Below are 21,239 nucleotides of genomic sequence, written 5' to 3' on the forward strand. Positions count from 1 at the left end.
AAACAAGCAATATCGGTAGGTCAATTAGGTCATCAGTCCAATTGGAACCCATCATTTAAACTGTAATATATAGATCAAAAATTCTAAAACAAACAATATTTCTTATCTAAAAATAAACAACTATTGTTTGAAACATTTTTTCTTAAATATTTTTATTTTACAGTGAGACTCCAAATTAGGGCAAAATTTTAGTTTCCATTTTCTCAAAAACTATAAAAGATAACGAGTGGAAAATTTGTAGGTACCTTCATATAGTGAATTTATTGATTTTAATTTCATATTAAACCCATCCGATTATATTAAGGGGATCAAAAGGGACGTTTTTCGAGGGCAAATTTTTTTTATTAAAAATTCGTTTCAAAGCATGTAGATTTAAAAAAACAAAAAAAAGTGGCAAAATTTATACTATTTTTTAAAAGTATCTTATTTATAAAAATAATTATGTACCTGATATGCAACTTTGTCCCTATAAGGTATTTCAAAAATTGTTATCTCAGTGAATTGTATATTTTCACAGATTTCAGTATACTTGAAAACATAGGTATCTTTACCAGACAACATCGATTTAAAATGCCGATAGTTAGCATTTTTTTTATTTTTGAAATTTTTCTATAATTTAGGATTTTTATTATCTTTTGACTCTAAAACTTCGTATTTAACATAAATTTTTTAGCCAAGACACAAATTGATGAAAGCCAATGTGCATACCTATAGACTAGTCATTTAAGCTTAAATTAGGTAAGAATCTCGGAATTCGAGATACCCAGCTGTAAGTCTGTAAATAGTTGTATATTGACACCCTAAAAGTTGTCTCAAAACCTACATATGGTAGGGTGTAAGCAACTATTAAATTTCAAGGTCAAAGGTCACAAAAATCGGTTTTTTGCGCTTTTTTTGGAAATATCTCATTTCCTATGGGTTTTTTGCTATTTGTATTTATCAATATTGTAGAATACAAAATTCTCTACAAATTTTGTTTAAAAAAATTTTTTATACGGTGAACCGTTTTCGAGATAGAGGGCGGAGAGCGCGCGGTCACCGCATCACTTCAGGTCAACCGGTGCCTCCGGTCGAAAACGCGCCATATATAGTTGATGAACTATCAATAAATCAATGATTATAAATATTTGTCAATTTTTATTAACTATTATATTATATTTTATCATTTTTTTCCTAACTTATCCACTTTTTATTCAGTATTAAACATCTTCTTCCTCTTCATCGTCGTCTTCTGGCTGCTGGTAAATTTCAAACTGGTCTTCATTATCGTCTTCAACGACATTTGTCTCAATTTCTTCCATGATTTCGGGATCAAAGGTTCCATCTTCGTTAATGTCGCTCTGATATGGTAGAGCATTGAGACAAGCTTGCCCATTACATTGGCCACAAGCTAAAGAGCATTGCAAGCCCGCTTTCCTGCATCCGCATCGCGAACGACAACCACTTTTGCAGTTGCAGAAAATTGTATTTAGCAAATCTTCGGGAGCAGATGGTAAAATTGTCATGATAGGCTCCAGAAAATCATTTCGCATTGCCCAACCTCATACCTGGGGTTCCAAATCGTGTCCTAACCAAGTTTGAACTTGATAATATACACGGTTCAAATGTTGATGAGCAGCTGCACTTGTTGGTGGAATATTTGAAAGCTGCACAGGCTTATTAAGTTTTGTAGACTTGACGTAATGCGTATAACGAAGATGATCGAGACTTTTCACAGATTTCGGAGCATTTTAGACTGCCAATAAGGTTTGAGTTCCACTCTCTAATAATCTCTGGGCCGAACAATTTTCTTCCTCAAATGCTGCAGTTAGTTCATCCAAATTTGTCAGTTTCTCAAAAACTTTTAAAAATGATTTTTTTCCCTTTTTAAAAAGCGTAGAAGTTGTGTCACAGCCACTTAATGCGTGCAGAAATAAAATATGTTTTTTGGAATGTGGATAATTATCAAAACTTTTAGTAGAGTATATCTCCGTTTTTACATTTCCTTTCCCAACTTTTTTAAAAAAAATTTCTTGTTCGTAAGACAGTGTACGCCCAATTAAAATGACAAGTAAATCAATATCTTGTCCTATTATAACTGCAGTTTTTTTAGACTTTGATTCTTCAATTGCAGTTTCAACAATAAGAACATCCGCATCATCTCTGGCTTGTTTAGTAGTAATATTTGCAGCTTGTAATTTTTCAATTAACATATTAATGAACTTATCTTTGTTATTTCGATTTGACAAGAATTTTTCTTGAGTAACTGGTACAACCATTGTTTCATCGAAACAGACTTCGTACGTTTTTGAAAGTGCAGCAGTTCTTCTCTTTCCACTTTTCTTTTTCTCTGTAGCCTCATCAGCAACTTCACCACAAAATAAACATTGATTCTTAAAATCAAACCCTTCACCTCGTTTTTTACGGAGTACGAATGGAGAAGTTATAGTTTCTCCTTCTTCTTGTTTCCGTTTTGCTGCTTGGATGCAGTTTTTACACTTTTTCGACACTTGCATTTCGTAGAGTTTTCATACCGCGCACTACTTCAACAAGCGATTCACCTCTCGAATCTGACTTATTACATAGAAAACACAAATCAGCCATAGTTCTTGAAATTGTACGTCCGAGTAGTTTACCAAGATACAATTCAAACTGAAGTATAACTAACAAATGAACATCTACCGACTGGCTATAAATAGAAAGGTCCGTAGTGTATAATAGGGGCACGTATAATTCCCAGGTATAATTTTCGACGTAGTGGAAGAATTTTAAAATTTACAGATTTTAAAGAGGCACTAAATTATTTTCTATTTAAAATGTCATTAGTGTAAATGGGAATATAATTATATTATGATTTAAGTTTTTCTCTTAATTATTTTTTAATTTTAGTAAACGGTTATCAGTATTATTGAATAGATATAGATTTAATGCATGAAGAAAATGATAAAATATAATATAATAGTTATAATAGAGCCTATCATGACAATTTTACCATCTGCTCCCGAAGATTTGCTAAATACAATTTTCTGCAACTGCAAAAGTTTTTGTGGTTCGCGATGCGGATGCAGGAAAGCGGGCTTGCAATGCTCTTTAGCTTGTGGCCAATGTAATGGGCAAGCTTGTCTCAATGCTCTACCATATCAGAGCGACATTAACGAAGATGGAACCTTTGATCCCGAAATCATGGAAGAAATTGAGACAAATGTCGTTGAAGACGATAATGAAGACCAGTTTGAAATTTACCAGCAGCCAGAAGACGACGATGAAGAGGAAGAAGATGTTTAATACTGAATAAAAAGTGGATAAGTTAGGAAAAAAATGATAAAATATAATATAATAGTTAATAAAAATTGACAAATATTTATAATCATTGATTTATTGATAGTTCATCAACTATATATGGCGCGTTTTCGACCGGAGGCACCGGTTGACCTGAAGTGATGCGGTGACTGCGCGCTCTCCGCCCTCTATCTCGAAAACGGTTCACCGTATAAAAAATTTTTTTAAACAAAATTTGTAGAGAATTTTGTATTCTACAATATTGATAATAAATACAAATAGCAAAAAACCCATAGGAAATGAGATATTTCCAAAAAAAGCGCAAAAACCGATTTTTGTGACCTTTGACCTTGAAATTTAATAGTTGCTTACACCCTACCATATGTAGGTTTTGAGACAACTTTTAGGGTGTCAATATACAACTATTTACAGACTTACAGCTGGGTATCTCGAATTCCGAGGTGAACTTACTATAATGACTGGTCTAATCAAATTAAGTAATCAAAACAAAAAACAATTAAGAAAAAACCTCAAAATATACCGTTCTAATTACGGTTAGTACAAAATTTGTGACAAAGAGTTATCCAAAGTACAATTTATTTAAATGAAAAAAAGAAGATAATTTATGGTGACTTTCTAACATAAAACCACAATAATATAACATTAAACTTGAGCTGTGTATACATATACAAACAAGCAGTCAGAAGAGCTGTAGCGGCCATAAATGATGATGGAATATGACATTAATAAAGTAAATGAAGAAGATAAAAAGAAATTTAATATAAATAAAAGAAGATAAAAAAAAAACTATTTGATAGAATCAGTTTTTTGTTTTGTGTTTTGTCTAATGCGATTCCTTTCAAATTATATTTTTAATAGATTTATTTTTTATTTATTTGTTCTACTTTTAATGTTTTTGTATTTTACTTTCGTTGTTCAATGCTCGTTGCCATTGAAAAAAATTTAATTATTTTAATGTCAAGTTTATTTACATGAAAACATAAATTAATTATCAATAAAATTTTATTCATTAATAAAGATTTGTTAATTATCTAATTTGCTTATTTATCATCTTTTTTAATCTCTAATAAATGTTACTGGTATTCGTTGTGTGCGTATTCATGGTAGGGACAATAAAATCGATGCCAGTTTTGGCGATAAAGGAGGATGTTATGACTAATTTTCAGTTCTTTACATATTAATCTTATAGAAAATGTCAAATTAAAATTATTGAAAAACACTAATTAATTAAACTTCATGCATTAAAAATTGTAAAAATAAGAAATCAAATTACACAAATATTATTTTCCAAATGTAAATTATCATAATTATTTATTTAAATTTGTGAGACAATAATATTAAATTTTCAATGTAAGTCATAAATGCAATCCATACAATTATATATGCATCCATACAATTCTATATAATTAAAGTAGTGTATCGTTACCATGGAAACGCCTCCTATAAAACTCACACATATACGGTGTGAATAGTGCTTCATTAAAATTGAATATTTGTTATTTATATACCTAAAAGTGTTAATTTTTTGTAATGTGCGAAAATTTGTTAAAAATCAAAATAAATTGTAAAACTTTTAACCTGTCTATTTAGGTGTATGCTAGCAAAACGTTTTGGCTACTTAAATTAATATACTAATTAGGTAGCGAACCATTAAGCCGAAAAATAAAAACATAATGCTTAGATTATTATTTACATAATACTAAAACATTTTTGAAAGAGAATTATCACATTTTTTTTATAATTACGCAGGGCCGTAACGAGGGTACATAGCGCCGGTGGCAAGTATTTATGTTGCGCCTTATATATATCGGGATCGGCTCTAACGATTTTGATGAAAATTCGTATTAGTATTTAACATAAGAGTAAAGATAAAATGGGGGAGAGTCGTCATAACTGTGTCATTTTATCCTTAAAAGAGTCTGTACATTTAATTGATAAACTTTTTAAAATTCAAATGATAGAGTATCAAATTAAAGTATTCATTTCTTTCTATGTTTCCGAGCAAAACAAGGAACTCATTCTCCTAAGTGATACTTTAGTAGTTTGCATAAGAAACTGATTAACCTCTAAAATCGAAATTTTGTTGATAATAAATAAAGTAAATAATACAGAGTCATACAAACAAAGTTGGATTAAAATTGTAGTTATTATTAATATATTCGCTGTTCATTAAAAAGTATCAACAAGTACCATATTGGTAATTTTGATAAACCAAGTATGTAATCCTACTAAATTTGAGTCATACTTTTCATATTTGTGATCGAAATTAGCCTAGCTCTAAAATGCTTCAAGAATTTGGAGTACCAGTCCCGGAATTAAGCATATAAGTGATAGCTAGCGAAAAACATTTATCGCAGCTGAAAACAATGACCCAAAATTAGTAAGTTTCAAAAAAAATTACAATAACATCTGTTCAAATTAGCCTATGTTATCAAAAAAATCGAATTTTTTAACTTTATGACGTCATTAGAATCCAAAAAATATAATTTTGCTCTATCACATTCCAATTTTTTCCAATTTTGATAAGCCCAGTATGTAATCCTACTAAATTTGAGCCACACTTTTCAAAATTTGAGATCAAGATAAATACTGATTATTAATGAAAAGTTATACATAAATTAAGATTACAGATCAAACTCCTATGTTTTTGAAGTCGATAATACACTAAAGATAAGAGAAACTAATATGTTCTTTGAACTTGATATGTGTTTGTTAATTAAATAAATATCTATAATTTCTACTAGTAATAAATATATCCAATGTGTATTAATAATTATAATTATTATTGTATGAAATTGAAATTAAAATAAAACAGATGAGAAGATACCTTTTACTATAATAACATATTATCGTTCATATACTGCTGTATGGTCTAAGAGCCTGTGCACGGCCGGCTTACGGTATTTTAAGAAACCTTATATTTTCGGTATGTTTATACTTAATACTTCATCAATTTAAACAAATATGGTGTCAATTTTAAGGAAAATTTTCACTATTTTGAGTGAAAATCAATATAACAAGTGAAAACAAACAATTGACTGAGTTAATTGTTGAAATACCATGTATAGACAGTGTTGATTACTCGGTCACACAACACATACATACATGTTATACATATGTAACTGATATACCCATATAATACATACTATACAATTTGCGCATAATTTGCGCTTTTAAGGGTAAACAGGGATGTTTAGGAAAAAAAATTTTCAAACAAAAGTTATTTATTTTTTTATAAGGAACATTTTTTATATTTAAATTTTTGTTCTATCTCTAACGGTTTACTAGATGGATCCTACGAACCCAAGACCCAACAGACCTATGTTGCTCATTTACGAACTTGACCTTACTTTTACGTCCTCAGCACGCTATAAAAATTCCAGCATGATACCTCTTTTTGTTTTTGAGTTATCGTGATGACAGACGGACAGACGACAGACAGACAACCGGAAATTAAGACTAATTAGATGATTTTATGAACACCAATACCAAAATTTTGTTCATAGCATCAATATTTTTAAGCATTACAAACTTGGGACTAAACTTAGTATATCTTGGTATATTTCATATACATTGTATTTAAATTGACTTGTTTTCGTTGTAAAAAAACAATATTTAATAAAAAAAATGATAGCAACTTGTGTAAAAAAATTGGCGGTGTACCTATTTGGGGATAAATCGGATGCATACTTAGTCGTGTCTACTTGGGGATACGAAAATTTCACACGGATCATCTAGTCAAATATTCAAGATTAAAGGTGCTTTTGCCTAGCAACATCCTATCTATCTATTGATTCGATAGGTACCATCGTCTAGAAAAATTAATACTCATTTCATGAACGGATATATTAAAGAGTACCTAATTGTTGTGATATATTAGAAAATATAAATTCCGTGAACCTGTCGGCCACTGGCTCTAAGAGCAATTTGTTCAAACAAAATTAGATGATTAACAAAAACCACGTCATTATTTATTTATTAAGTTTATTATTAATATTATTATACCTAAAACAAATAAATAATATAGATCTGAAATTGAAGTTCAATAACTTCATTTATCTTTAACATATTTATTAGCTTTATAATTATTAGTTTTGGAATAGCCGCAACGCCGAATCAATATATATCAAAAATGATTTCAGTTTCTTTGTACTTAATACTACACTCTTCATGAATTAAATATGATATAAAATTCTTTTTTTCTAAAAATTTTAACGAAAAATTTATACCTAATACTGAACTTTTAAAGGTTCTTTAACCAGTAGCGTTATAGAAAAGAAGAATAGAAGAGGTTAACTAAAATAAAAATCAATATCAGTGAATAAAACTGAAATTTTTACAATAAACAAAGATTTTATAAGCGATGTTACAGAATTGCCCAACTTTAATTTTTATAGTTCTAAAATACAACAATTTTTTTGTCTTTTTTTAACGAAAAAAAAAAACGGAAGAATAAATTATCGAAGACAATTTTTTAAATAATTTTTAAATACCAATTGAATGAAAAGTCATATTTTTTTAATCATCGATATTTAATCAACTAATGATCGTAGAGCAACATTTAATCAGACAATTCAATTTCATTTTTCATTCGGTCGTATACAACAACCTAGTTATACAGTCTCCAAGTCAAGTCCATAAATGAATTTTTCCCTTTAAAGTTAGTACTATTGGTAATAGACTCTGCATTCAGAATTTAATGAAACTTGACATAGTTGTCCATTATTATATCATAATTAATCAGTTAAATTTTTAGAGGCTTTCAGAGAACTGAAAATCTGAACGTCCAGTTTTGTGAAATAGAATAAAATCTGTGATTTCCCATAAGGATCAATGTTAAAATATCTTTAAAATATTTTTTTTCAGTTCTCTGAGGGCCCCTAAAAATTTAACTGGTTAATTATGATATAATAATGGGCAACTATGCCAAGTTTCATTAAATTCTGAATGCTAAGTCTATTACTGATAGTACTACTACATATTCTAGTTTTTTTTAGATTTAAGTCTCAATTCTCATAATTTAACGTTTCAGCCAAAAAACATAGACGCTTTTAAAAGAAATATTTATAACTTTGAATTACTTACGTGATTATCAAAAAAAAAAAAATTAAATAGAAATAATCGACTTTATATTGGGAACTCAACATTTCTCTTTTATTTACCAAAAACTGCTAAATTTCATAAATTATTTATATGTACTTAACCGATTAAAATTATGCTGATTTATTAATATTATATTATTTATTATTACTATAATCAATAAATTAATTTAAAACAAATTAATGTAAATATATTGTTTTGTATCAAGGTTTAACGCCCGTAATAAATCTATTTCAATTTTATTAATAATTTATTAAATTTTTTAATTATTAATTTAACAATAAAATGATCTGAGTAGTTTTTGTACTATTTTTCTTATATTTTACTCAACTGGCGCCGCCCAACCTTACTTACTCAATTAGTTTTAGTTTAACGTTTCATAAATTATCTTTGAAAATGTGCAGATAATTTGATATTGCGATTTACATCCAAAACGCGAATCTTAAAACATCAGGAGACGTAAAGCAATTCAATTTAATTTTTAATACGGTAAACCACCAGCTTTGAATTTGGATCCTCATTTGCGTATAGTTCAAGGCAATAACAAGTAATCCACGTCAAAAAAATGGTTATTTTAGTATTTTAAAATTGATATACCATTGAAGAATATATAGGTATGACATGTACGTAAAGTAATGTTAATAAATTCATTAAGGAATTCCTTTTATGAAATTTTAATTTCTTTCTAGAAAAGTGTAGCACCTATATAGCATTATAGTACAAGAGACGGTATAAGGTCGATCTTCACCCATCTGATAACCAGTTGAGCCATATTTTTTATGAAATTTTATTGATTTTTAAACATGCCTAACATATTTTTCTATCGAAAAGTGTTCATGGTTATTTGCATTTTCATTAATTTTAATTAATTTTTTCCATGAACGGTTTTTTTCAGGCAAGCCTATATCATTATTTTCGTTATAAAATTATATTTCTTCTGATACCAATTTCGATAGACTCGAGAATGGTCGAGCCGAACAGATCGGTGTAGTTACTTATATTGACATATTTGTTCATACTTGATGAGGTAACTTCACCAATCTGTTAGCTAATCGAAATTAGTAATGGTATAGGCTTGCCTGAAAAAAAACCGTTCATGGAAAAAGTTAATTAAATTAAAAATAGCCATGAACACTTTTCGATAGAAAAACTAGATAGGCATGTTAAAAATTCAATAAAATTTCATAAAAAATATGTCTCATCAATTTAAAAATTATGCAACAATTAGTCTCTTTAAACTATGAGAATTTAATTTTTTCAAATTAATTGCATAGAAATTGTCATAAACAGTTTTATATATTAAAATAACAAACTAAAAAAAAAAAGCATTTAAAAAAATCAGATGAATTTTTTTTTTTAAAAGCACTTTAGGTCATTAGTCTTCGACACACTTTTTTAGTTGTGAACAATTTTGTTGTGACAAACATATAACATATTGTGTCAACCTGTGCGTTATACCATCCAGATGTATACATTTTTAAAAAGTAGTATTTTTTGTTCAAAGAAAAAAAAATTAGGCCACTATAAAATGGGAGGACATATTTAATTATATCCGGGTTTACTAAAATAATAGTTACAGATTAAATAGAATGTTTTGTGTTATTATTGCAAACGTATAAATTTTGAAAATCCAAAGACGTCTTAAAAAACGCTATACGGCATTATCTTAAAACTTAAAAAGTGTATATCTCAACAAACATGAATAAGAATAAAGTGTAAGTTGTGTCAATCAAATAAGGTAATACGAGCTCCTAGGCAAGGTTAGACTTTTGGTTGAAATTCTTTGTACCATATTTTCAACTTTGATTATGAATTTTGTACTAACTTCATGAATGTAGACGAAAAATAAGAATTAAATTTTCGATATCTGCCTTGGTTTTCGAAATATCGAAAGCTAAATAATTAAACAAAATTTTCATTTTTCGGTATGAATTCTTTGTACCATATTTTCAACTTTGATTATGAATTTTGTACTAACTTCATGAATGTAGACGAAAAATAAGAATTAAATTTTCGATATCTGCCTTGGTTTTCGAAATATCGAAAGCTAAATAATTAAACAAAATTTTCATTTTTCGATATTTTGAAAATTACTCCAGATATCGAAAAATTTTATTCCTACTTTTCGTCTAATATTGTCAAGCTATGACATAATAAAGCATCAAAATTGAAAAATATTTAGACCAATATAAAACATGCCTACTTTTGAAATCATTTATTTATTTAAATAATCGGGCAACCCCCTAAAATTCTTAAGCTCCAGAGAATCCAAAAATTTTCAACATGCGAACTGACAGTACTTTTCTATTCCCTTAATAAGTTGAAGAAGCTATAATATAGGGTCCCATTTTTTTAGGGTCTCTTAAAGCTCCGAGTAAGAGTGGACGTCGGAGCAGGAAGGCATCATACAGTGAGACAAATAAATTTCGCAAAATTTCACTAATGAGAGGCACCTTATATATGCAATACAATACATAGCTCATAAGCGAATTAAAAATAAAAGTTCATTAATTCCAAATTTCGAATTATCCTTTTAATATTTCCTAGATATTCCTACCAAAAATATCTGATTTCAATATCCGATTAACTTTACCAGCTTCTTACCTGGAAAATTGAACTAATAATTACGAAAATGTTCCTTGCATATAATTAAGTTTCGTACTAAAATTTCATTGATGTCTTTATTCTTCGTTTATTTTTTGCTTCAATGCTAATAAAATGATCGTGGATCGTATAAACCATATACAAATATACAAGAAGTAGTGCCAAAATAAATATAAAATATAAAAATGATTTTGTAAATGTATTTTATTATTATCCAAATATTATGTAACACACAAACACAAATAATAAAGATTTATAGTTTCCACCCAAGAAAAGCAACCAACCAATTGATAAATATAAAATTAAAATAATAATATAAAAAAACTTATTTTTTTACTAGAAAATCGTGTCATTTTTATTATATGAAAGAAACAAGACAAAACAATATCGTGATTATTTCACGCAGTGTTTATTTTGGTTGCCAAAAAAAATTAAAAATCATTTATTTTGATTTTTAAATATTATTTAAACTATATTTCAAGTACTTTTCAAATAAACTGAACATGAATAACTAAACTGGAATGAATTTATGTTAAAATGATACAGTCGCAGAAACTCGTTTGTTTTATTTAATGTAAATCAAAGCGGGCGGAACTGCATGAGGGCTTTTTAGGCTGTACCTCAGGGTCCCCAGCATCACAAAAATGTAGAAAGGTTGCTTTACAATTTATATACCATGACTATATAATACATAGCCTGCCAATTTATTTTGCAATTGATAAATGGTAAGTAATCAGATGGTTGGAAATACCGAAAAAACGGTCCATTTCCTGTTTATGAGAACAAATTTTTATCGTTAGTTGGCGATATTTATCTGATTTGAATAATTTTAATGGCCCTAAAAAATGAGAAATACAAGTATTACATCTGGTAAACGAAATTGTAACTACTTAATTCGGGTCTTCGTCTGATTTTAATTAGTATTAATTATTATCACCACTTGGCGAATTGTAACTCCCAGTTATCAATAATGTCTTACAGTTACTGTTTGTGCATACAAATACCAAAGCACATTATATAAATAAAATTATATTGTACTATTTTTTTCCTTTAAACTATAGCTACATCACTTTAGAAAACAATGAACAATTAGACAAAATGACAATTAAGTAGTTGAGTAAATAGGTAGGCCTCAAAGTAATATAGGCCCAGGCCCCCGCAAATTCACGCACCCGAATCAAATGGTCAATTTTGCAGTTCAATTACTTTCCTTTGATAAGATATCCAGGAAAAAAAATGTTCAGCAGATCTAGTTTTTTCATATATATGCTTCCAAAGTTTTTTAAAATCCAAATGATTGGAAAAGGTGGTATTAATGTAATGTAAATTTTTAACTTTATAAAAATTTTAATTTAGTTTCGGTTATAGGCTGTGGTTGATCTAGAAGCAATCATTTCAAAGTGGGCATATTTTTCGCCTTGCACTGTAAATACACATAAATACATACTTTAAAAGTCTTGCCATACAGGGAGAACTCACTAAATTTGGTTGGCAATGAATAGATTAAATGTCAAATATCTTCTTTAATTTAAAACCCGCTAAATTTGGCCTAAGAGACGGTATAAGGTCGACCTTCATCATCTGATAACCAGATAATAAATATTTTTTATGAAATTTTATTGATTTATAAACACATCTATGATAGCTTGTCTATCGAAAAGTGTTCATGGCATGTTTCCATGAACGGTTTTTTTTGCAGACAAGCTTACACCATTATTTTCGTAAACAAATTATCTTTCTTCTGATACCGATTTCGATTCGTTAATTGATCGGTGTAGTTACTTATATTAACTTACCTGTTCGTACAGTATAAACACATTTACAATGTTCTGTTAACCAAGCGAAATGGCTAGCAGAAGAAAAATAATTAAATTACGAAAATAATGGTATAGGTTAGTCTGCAAAAATACGTCCATGCGGAAATTGATTAAAATTAATTTTATTAAAAATCAATCATGAACACTCTTTGATAAACACGCTATCATATAGGCGTGTTTATAAATCAATAAAATTAGAGAAAAATTATTTATCAATTGGTTATCAGATGCGTGAAGGTTGATCTTATACCATCTCCTGTACTAATTATTTCAAAGTTTTTCTAAAATCAAGAATTGGGGAAGAGGAAAAATTATATTATAAGGAAAAAGTACATTTCACATGATTATTTATGATGAACGAAAAATGACGTATGTTGTCTTTGGCATCAGACCGTACAGACATGAGATACTTCCGGCTTTATAAGTTTGTCAATTTCTGAAAATTCAGATTCATCTCAGAGGAAAACTATTATTGAAATTTAATTATGTTTTTTAATTGAATCAAAATTTAATAAACATTGCTTTCATTTGTTTTTATTCATTTTCATAAGTCCTTTAGAATTCTTCGTCAGTTTAGTCTCATTGATATTGTCTGTTCAATTTACTAAAAATTTTTTAATATTTGAGTGATAAATTGTATGAAATCTAGCTATGCTAAATCAACTTAATTGTTTTCAAGTAAAATATGAAAAAAAAAACATCAAAAAGCCCACATGAAAATTTTATTAATAATATTCGTGAAAATATATCTTAGAATAAGACTGGGGAATTTACCATTGACATTTTTTTGATAATCTCTTGATAACAAGTTTTTCTTTTCCTTGGAATTAGTTATCATTTATTTCATGATAAAAGTAATTATCATTAGTGCATTTGCACATGCAGACGAACATTACAAAATGAATTTTTCATTTAAAGTCTAGTCAATAAAGTTCAAATTGGTGAAATATAGAAATACTAGAAATATTTCAAAATTTTTTTAAAGATTCTTAAAAAAGGATAGTTCTCGGAAGTCTGAAAATTCCATTATTCCATATTTATCCATTTATTATCATTTTAATTTAACGCTGAAAATAGATCTTCTTGCGTCATTTCTAGATTGTTGTAATATTGTCAAAAGTTCCAGAGATTTTTGCGATATTATACAATTTGTATGAAATTACAATAGTAGATTTATTGACCCTTATTTTATACCAGCATTTACTTACAGCCTAATTTGAGTCAAAATAATTTTACCCAAATTTTGTAGTAAAATCATTCAAATTTGCAGTGAAATTTTTCTTAACGAACAACATTTTACAAATTTGAAATATTAGTGTGAAAAAAACAGAAAATTTTTTAGAAATTTTATGCATTTAAAGTCAAAATTTTATTGCAAAAAATTTAGGCAGGACCAAATTTTTGTTGGAGTGAGAATCGTTTGCAGTGTTTTTTATCATTTAGTAATATAAACATGTGTGTACACATAAATTATTGTAAGACACGAGTAGACGTAAAAAAATTTATTAAGAAAATAGAGAGTTATCTTTACAACCATTTTATAACACATTTTTAATTGACAAAATTTATTAAAACGTTCAAATCTAACGCAGCCTCAATCACAAAGATGATACTTCACCTTATTTTGAAATCCACAAAATTTGTTATTTTTCTGCGAAATTTTTTTTGCTTCTTTATAAATTCAACGTTTTTAAAAAAGTTTGTAACAACCAAAAATGATTATGGAAAATATATTTGAAACTTAACACACTAACGTAGACTTTAAATCAATACAATCTTCAACTGTACAACTACGACGAATATTTTTTTGATCATATAACCGACGCATCATTGGCTTCGTGTAGACTTTCCTACCATTCATCGCTGGATATTTTCTAAATAACCAATCATTTGGTTCCTTCTCAACTGTTGGTCTAAAGTAATGGATATCATTATTATCTTTTAAATTATGCACAGATAAACCTAAAATTCCTCCCAACGTTGGGTCTCCTTTCAACGTTGAATCATCCATTTCGGCATTAATTACTTTTAAAACAGTTTCTTCTTTACCTTTTCCTGATATGTGATGACTTGAAGATAAACTTTTATCACTATAAACACTTGTACTGTTCGATCTTGTTGAATAGCTATTCGATCGCCTGACTCTTGCATCATCGTCTGATGCATCCGACTCTTGTGAACTAATATTTGTAGTTCCAAAACGGTCCTTGAAATGCGATTGTTGCATGATATTACTATGTGATTGTCGCCCCATATTGCAATACGATTTTCGCCTTATGCATGTTGAGGACGGTAATTTTTGTGCTGATTTTAATGGTATTTCAATTAGTGGTGTGTATGGACGAACAAAGGTGTTATTATCGCCCGTTTTATTAGGAACTACACAATTTTTAGCATTGTATTGCTTCCATAATGAGTATTGATGTTTCGTTAACACTTTACCTTTGTTATACAAACACTGTACAGTTAATGGTATAATTGTTTCGAATGATCGATTCGAACGTCGGAAATAATTCGCTAAAGTATTCGATAATCTTTTCAATTTTAATATGTCATTAAATTTTAATATCGATACTTTATGTTTATGGATTTTTCGTGGTGACGGCGTATCAAGCTCATTAGTGTCAATATCATCACGCATTTTATGTGCTTTTTTTGTTAATACATTCATATCGTTCGGTCCAATTGATAGCAAACTTGCTGCCGATTTGCTTACTGATTTTAATTTTTTTTGTTTACTATATTCAGCTGATATTGGTAGAATATCTTCCGGTTTAATGGAATTCAATAACTTTGTTTCAGAATTTATATATTTGCCTTCACGTTCTTTGTGCTCATTTGTATAGCTAGATCTTAATTCATTCATTGTTCTTATTTGTTTCATAACTTCCACTTGTATAGGTATATCATGTTTTCTAAATCGATTTTTAAGTTTATTATTTTTTTTCGATGTTTGATTAGAGCATTCGAGATTATTTTTAATTAGCGATGTACTGCTATTCTGCTGTAAAATTTCATTCAATATGCCTGGAATCGAATTCATTAATTTCTCTTTCTCATACTCGTTACTAATTTTTGGTGGTTTTACCAAAATTTTTGGTGATGTCTTTCTATCTTTGATATTTTTAAATATATTACGTAATTGTTCGGCTACTGTGCTGTTTATGAACTGTTTTGAATCAGATTTACGTTTATCCATTTCGGCTAGAACTAATTTCAAATGGCATGTATCGTTAAAATTTGACTTCGATGCAGGTTGAATCACAATTCGCTTTGCTACAAAATCGACTTCTCGTTTGCGTTTCAAGTTATCATCAAATTTCTGCGTTGTGTGATCATTGTTTTTATTTTTTGGGTGAGTATTTTTTGAATACTTTTCTCTATTTTGTTTTGTCATCCAATTTGGCGAAATTGGGCGACCTACAGTGGAAACTTGTAGTTTAGGTTGTGCTGTTTTCGTGATTGGTTGTGATAATTTGGTGTTTTTCTGATGTTGCTGTTTACTAGTAATGAGGGATGGCATTGTTAATGGTGTTTTGGTTTTCGGCTTTGGTTTTGGATGGTCGACACAATTTTTCTCAATTTTCATACGTTTATTCAATCTATTTAAATTTATTCGCTTAGCTAAATATTTTATACGCTCCGATAATTCAGAACTATTGAGCGTATTCATTTTAAATTTTGATGCCTGCGAGTGTTTATCTGTTTCTTCGTTTTTACTTACGACTCTTGTGGTATTTATATCTTTTGCTTTGAAGGGTTTCGATTGTTTATTCTTACCAGCATCAGTCGGTTTCATTACAGCAGAAGAAACTACTTGAAAACATTGATAACCATTTTTTTCAATATTTTTTTTAAGATTATCAGTTATTGCTTTCGAATCATTATTTTCAGACTGTCTTAATGAATTTTTTGAGGTTTCTTTGGGTGCAATACTTAATATTGTATGATACTTGGTTTTACCAAAACTGTTGGCGTCTATACTGTAAACGGTTGTGTATTTATGCTCGGGATCGATTACGTCTCCAATATTTTTACGACTATTCTCCAACCGTTGAACAGCAGCTTTATTAGCATTTATTTTAATGTTTTTGTAAGTTTTTGATTGTGATTCGAATTCAATTTCTGGATACTCTTCAGTTTTTTCTAAATTCTGCAATGAAATACACGATTGAGTAGGAAATCTAAGGTATAATAAAATATTTATGCAAAATCACGTTAGTTGACATACAATAATGACTAATTTACGCGATTGAATTTATATAATTTAAATCCAAATTTGGCTTAAAAACTCAACGATTTTAAAAACTTGTAGAAGTGAATAATAGATGTAGGAGTTCATACATAGTGCTTTTCATGTAAATTCAAATAAGTTCCTTCATATAATTTCGGGGTCCTTTCTCAAAAGTGTATCTGCTTTAAATTATGCGATTTCCCTGCAAACAAATGGCGACGTTATAGATGTTTTCGACTGATAGTACTAGTTAATACTTTTCCATTCAATTAAAAATCATTTTTAATTGACTCGTCCACCATAACTTTTGCTATAAACTGTAAATTAAGTATTTATCGTGAAAACTGTTTAATCGGACATCAGATTCGAAAACAGCGTCCAAAAATATCTCCTACAAGTTTGGACGACAAATACTTAGTGTGCCGTTTTTGTATCAAAAGTGAAAAGTGAAATTTTTCAAATTGTCAAAAAAGTGAAATTTATGTAAAAAATGGCACGGTTTTGGAATACAAGAATTCATGTAATCTGACACCGGATTTGTATACAGTGGCCAAAAATACCTATTAGATGACAGCTTTAAGCCAAAATAAGCATTTAAAAAAAAAACTTGAACTACACATGCCCCCGCTGGAGCTCTCTGTCCTTTCCCGAGTAGGTTAAATTGGCTGAATATTCCTTGGGGTAATATGAACAAGCTTCAAAATATCATTAAAATCGATGCTGTTTCCTCTCTTTTCCTATGCATCTCGGCTTACGTAGTCGACTATTCGACTATTAACGATGATCATGAATTACTCTTATATAAAGTAGTATCACTTACGGATTCAGTGTTTACTTTCTTATCAGATACACTTATACGTGGCAACGTTCTAATTGCAGTATCTATGGGTGGTTTAGAGTCTGATGAGTGCTTCATTTCAAGATTTTGTAATAAAGATACATTTGTTGTGTACGGTTTTAAGTCAACGATATCAGATATTAAATCTTGAAATAATTCGGTAATTAAATCAACGTCCTCTTGGGTTGTTTCCTTTGTCTGTGGCCTGTCTGACATCACCAATGCCAATATTTTCCCTTCATATACATTTGTTTTATTTTATTTTTTTTATTAAAATTTCGCACAAAAATTTTTTTTCGTTCAAAATGCTAGAACATGGAAACAATATTTTGTAGCAAAGATGATCGAAGTGATTTTAGAGTAATATTGGTTACAATAACTACTGAAGATCTGCTAAAAGTTTCGTATTTATTTTAATTATTTTATTTTTTTGAGAGTCATAGTCGAAATTATTATTCAAGCTAGTTTACGTCAAGCTAACAGCCGTGTCCGAAAAAAAAATTTCAGCTAAAGAAGGTGAAAGACAAACATCATGCACGCCTGTTAGGGCCGTGAAAAAAAATTGTCCGCATAGATCATTTTTATGTCTTTTTAATTGTAACTGCCAGATCAAGTTTTTTTTTTTTAATTGTTAGATCAAGTTTTTATATATTTGTATTTCGACGAATTTTCGTTAGACATCTTTAGCGAGTGCTAACATCATTTACTATCGTTACTTTTTTCAAAAATCTAAATCATCGGTTTAAAAGTTAGAGGCGAGGGCACAATTGTTCAACTTTGGTATTTCAGGCAATTCGAAAACATTTTCGTTTGTAAGTTTTTATACATCGTCTATTCGTCTATCGTCAATTCTACCAGATTTCTAAATCAAATGGTTTAAAAGTTTGGAAGGCTAGAGAAAAATAAGCTTTGTAACCTTATAGCAGTATTCATCTGATAAGCGAATTTGAAAATTTTTAAACTATTTGTCTTACTCTGAAAGACCTGTTTAGCGACGAATAAATCTGATTTGTAGGTATTACAGATGGTAAATTATTTAGATTTTAAGATTTTTTTTCAAATTTTATTTTCGAAACAGGCAAACATGGTGAAAGTATACGACGAAAGAATTCTTTTTTGGCAAGGGAACCTTAACAATGGGTGGATATAGAGATTCCCCATATTCTAAATTTAATCAAAGGCTAATTTTGGAAAAAATATTTTTAAATTTGAGTATTTTATGAGAATTGCAATCAATATCCTAAATAAAACAATAATACGAAATTTCTATCAATAGAAATAATTAAATAATTTCCCATACATATTCATTTTTTATGTCTTACTTGTGTGCGAATGACATTTACCACTATCCAATTTCCATAATCATGAGAGACAGTTGAAAATGAACCGCATTGGATAAAATTTAGTTCTATAATATTTTGAACAAAAAAAATTTATTGTGCTCTTTTATCATGGCCATCTATTTTTGCATGAAAGTTTCTTTTTTTGTCAAAAATAAACATTTTAGTATTGTTCAATTAATTTTTAAGTTTTTAGAACAATTTCAATCAAAACTTAACGAGCATGTATTTGTAAAGAAGTTATACTTAAAAGGTAATTTTTTTTTTTTTTATTGATTATTTAATATATTATTACCTGAATATAGTAATTTAGTTTGTGTCTATTTAATTATCCATTTTACACTAAACAATTTTTTTTCCAAATTTAATTTTTTTATTTAATGAATTTTTTTACATAGGTCTAATAGGTCTAATTAAAATCAAGTGAATTTTAGTTTGACAAAAAAATTAGTTTCTATGGAATTTTTCGACTGGTGAAATTCATTTATTTTATTTAAAGATTGTGGAATGTTTGTCTAGCTAATAGTCTAAGATCCCAATTAGGATCGACCTTCACCCATCTCTTTACCGAATGAAAGTTATTTTTTATGAAATATAAAATGTTAACAAATATCCCTGCAATGGGTTGCCTAAAAAAATGTGGTCCAGACTACTTTTAGTGAAAATATCAAGAGTAAAATTTTTTGAAATTTTTCACTGACTTACATATCTAACGAATATTGATCTACTCGAAAGTAAAAGCCATAAAGAATATGCAGCAGCTATGCTGTCTGCCTCTTTTCGTTCACTATTTTCGCATTTATACAAGTTGTGAATAGTAATTACGTTCATCTGTTAATTCATTGCCTCACATATATAAATAAAGATAATTTTATTGCAAATACGGTGATATGATTGTCCACAAAATATCAGTCAAAAAATAAAGTTTACAAGCTTTCCAAGTTTTGATGTTTCTATTAAAAGTTGTCTGGACCATATTTTTTAGGGCAACCCACAACAGGGATATTTGTAAATATTTTACATTTCATAAAAAATAACTTTCATTCGGTAAACAGATGGGTGAAGGTCGACCTTAATTCGGATCTTGTACTATAAGATTTGTATGATGTGTAAAATATTAATCAATAAAACTTTTCAAAATCAAAGGATTGTAACGGTTTGATGTCTAGATGTCGTCGCAGTCTGTTCGTTAACTTCAATGATAAACTAATTTTATTTAATCGAAAGATGAGAAGTTTCATGAAAACAAAAATCGTATTTTTTTTAAACGCTGGTATCTCGGAAAAAAATAAATTTTTTAACGACACTTGGTGAAAATTTAGCCCTCAATGAGCCAAAGAAGAGTGTTTTAGCAAAGTGGGAAAATATGAAAAAGTTTTTGCAAAAATGGCTTTTTTAGGCAAAAAGCACAAAGAAAATTTCAATAGCTCATATACCCGTGCTTTTTTTTTAAGCATTTCTGTGCTGAAAATTTTATTCAATAATTGCCTGAATATGTGCAGATATTGCGCGCTTGATTAATTGATCAATATTACGCGAAATTTCGGTCGAAAAATCGCTTGCAATCGAAGTACAAAAATTTAAGATTATACTCAAAATAGACAAACTTGACTTATAAATGATGCTATCACTATGTGAAAACACATATCAATTCATGATATATTGAAAATATATAGAACTAAATATTTTTGAGTATGGCGCTAATTTCGTTTCTGCACACAACAAATGTGCCCTGCCATGATGGAAAATGAAAACATAAAATCACAAATATCAACGTGAATCATCATATTACCATGTTTATTAACAATTGGGTAGCGAAGCGGGAGGGTATCACGTTAGTGAATAATACTTTTTGAAGCATATTTTATTATGATTTAATTTTGATAAGTGCAATTTAAAGTATACACGTTTTTTACAATAAAACGTTTCCACCTAAAAACAAAGAAATTATTTATTAATATTTAAATAATTGCCTGAAATGGCATGGCGATTTAAAATGATATCCATTATTAAAATATTTATTCCAT

The 21,239-nt window shown here is 28.8% G+C and overlaps 2 protein-coding genes across 3 annotated transcripts in view; both read right to left on the reverse strand.

Moving 5' to 3' along the window:
- LOC123290497 (cAMP-dependent protein kinase catalytic subunit 3) overlaps positions 1-21,239 on the reverse strand; it is a 79,571-nt gene that overhangs the window by 40,448 nt on the left and 17,884 nt on the right. The window lies entirely within an intron of this gene.
- Positions 14,395-19,633, reverse strand: LOC123290387. 2 transcript variants are annotated; one of them, XM_044870588.1, is made up of 3 exons: positions 19,508-19,633; positions 17,855-18,180; positions 14,395-16,953 (listed from the first exon to the last, which is right to left on the reverse strand). In XM_044870588.1, the coding sequence occupies exons 2-3, from the start codon at positions 18,086-18,088 to the stop codon at positions 14,542-14,544; spliced, it is 2,646 nt and encodes an 881-aa protein (XP_044726523.1). In that variant the 5' UTR covers positions 18,089-18,180; positions 19,508-19,633; the 3' UTR covers positions 14,395-14,541. The 2 variants fall into 2 exon arrangements, 1 of the variants encoding a protein (XP_044726523.1); XR_006534874.1 differs by lacking the exon at positions 17,855-18,180 and having other exon boundaries at positions 16,822-16,953; positions 19,508-19,603.

This window comes from Chrysoperla carnea, chromosome 1, assembly GCF_905475395.1.
Source record: "Chrysoperla carnea chromosome 1, inChrCarn1.1, whole genome shotgun sequence".
NCBI lineage: Eukaryota > Metazoa > Arthropoda > Insecta > Neuroptera > Chrysopidae > Chrysoperla > Chrysoperla carnea.

What these genes read in the sequence shown, in the direction of transcription:
- LOC123290387 (XM_044870588.1), bottom strand. Translation starts at nt 18,088, where the DNA reads ATGTCAGACAGGCCACAGACAAAGGAAACAACCCAAGAGGACGTTGAT. An exon ending in AGAAAGTAAACACTGAATCC is followed by an intron (nt 16,954 to 17,854) that starts GTAAGTGATACT and finishes ATTTCATTGCAG; the next exon opens with AATTTAGAAAAAACTGAAGA.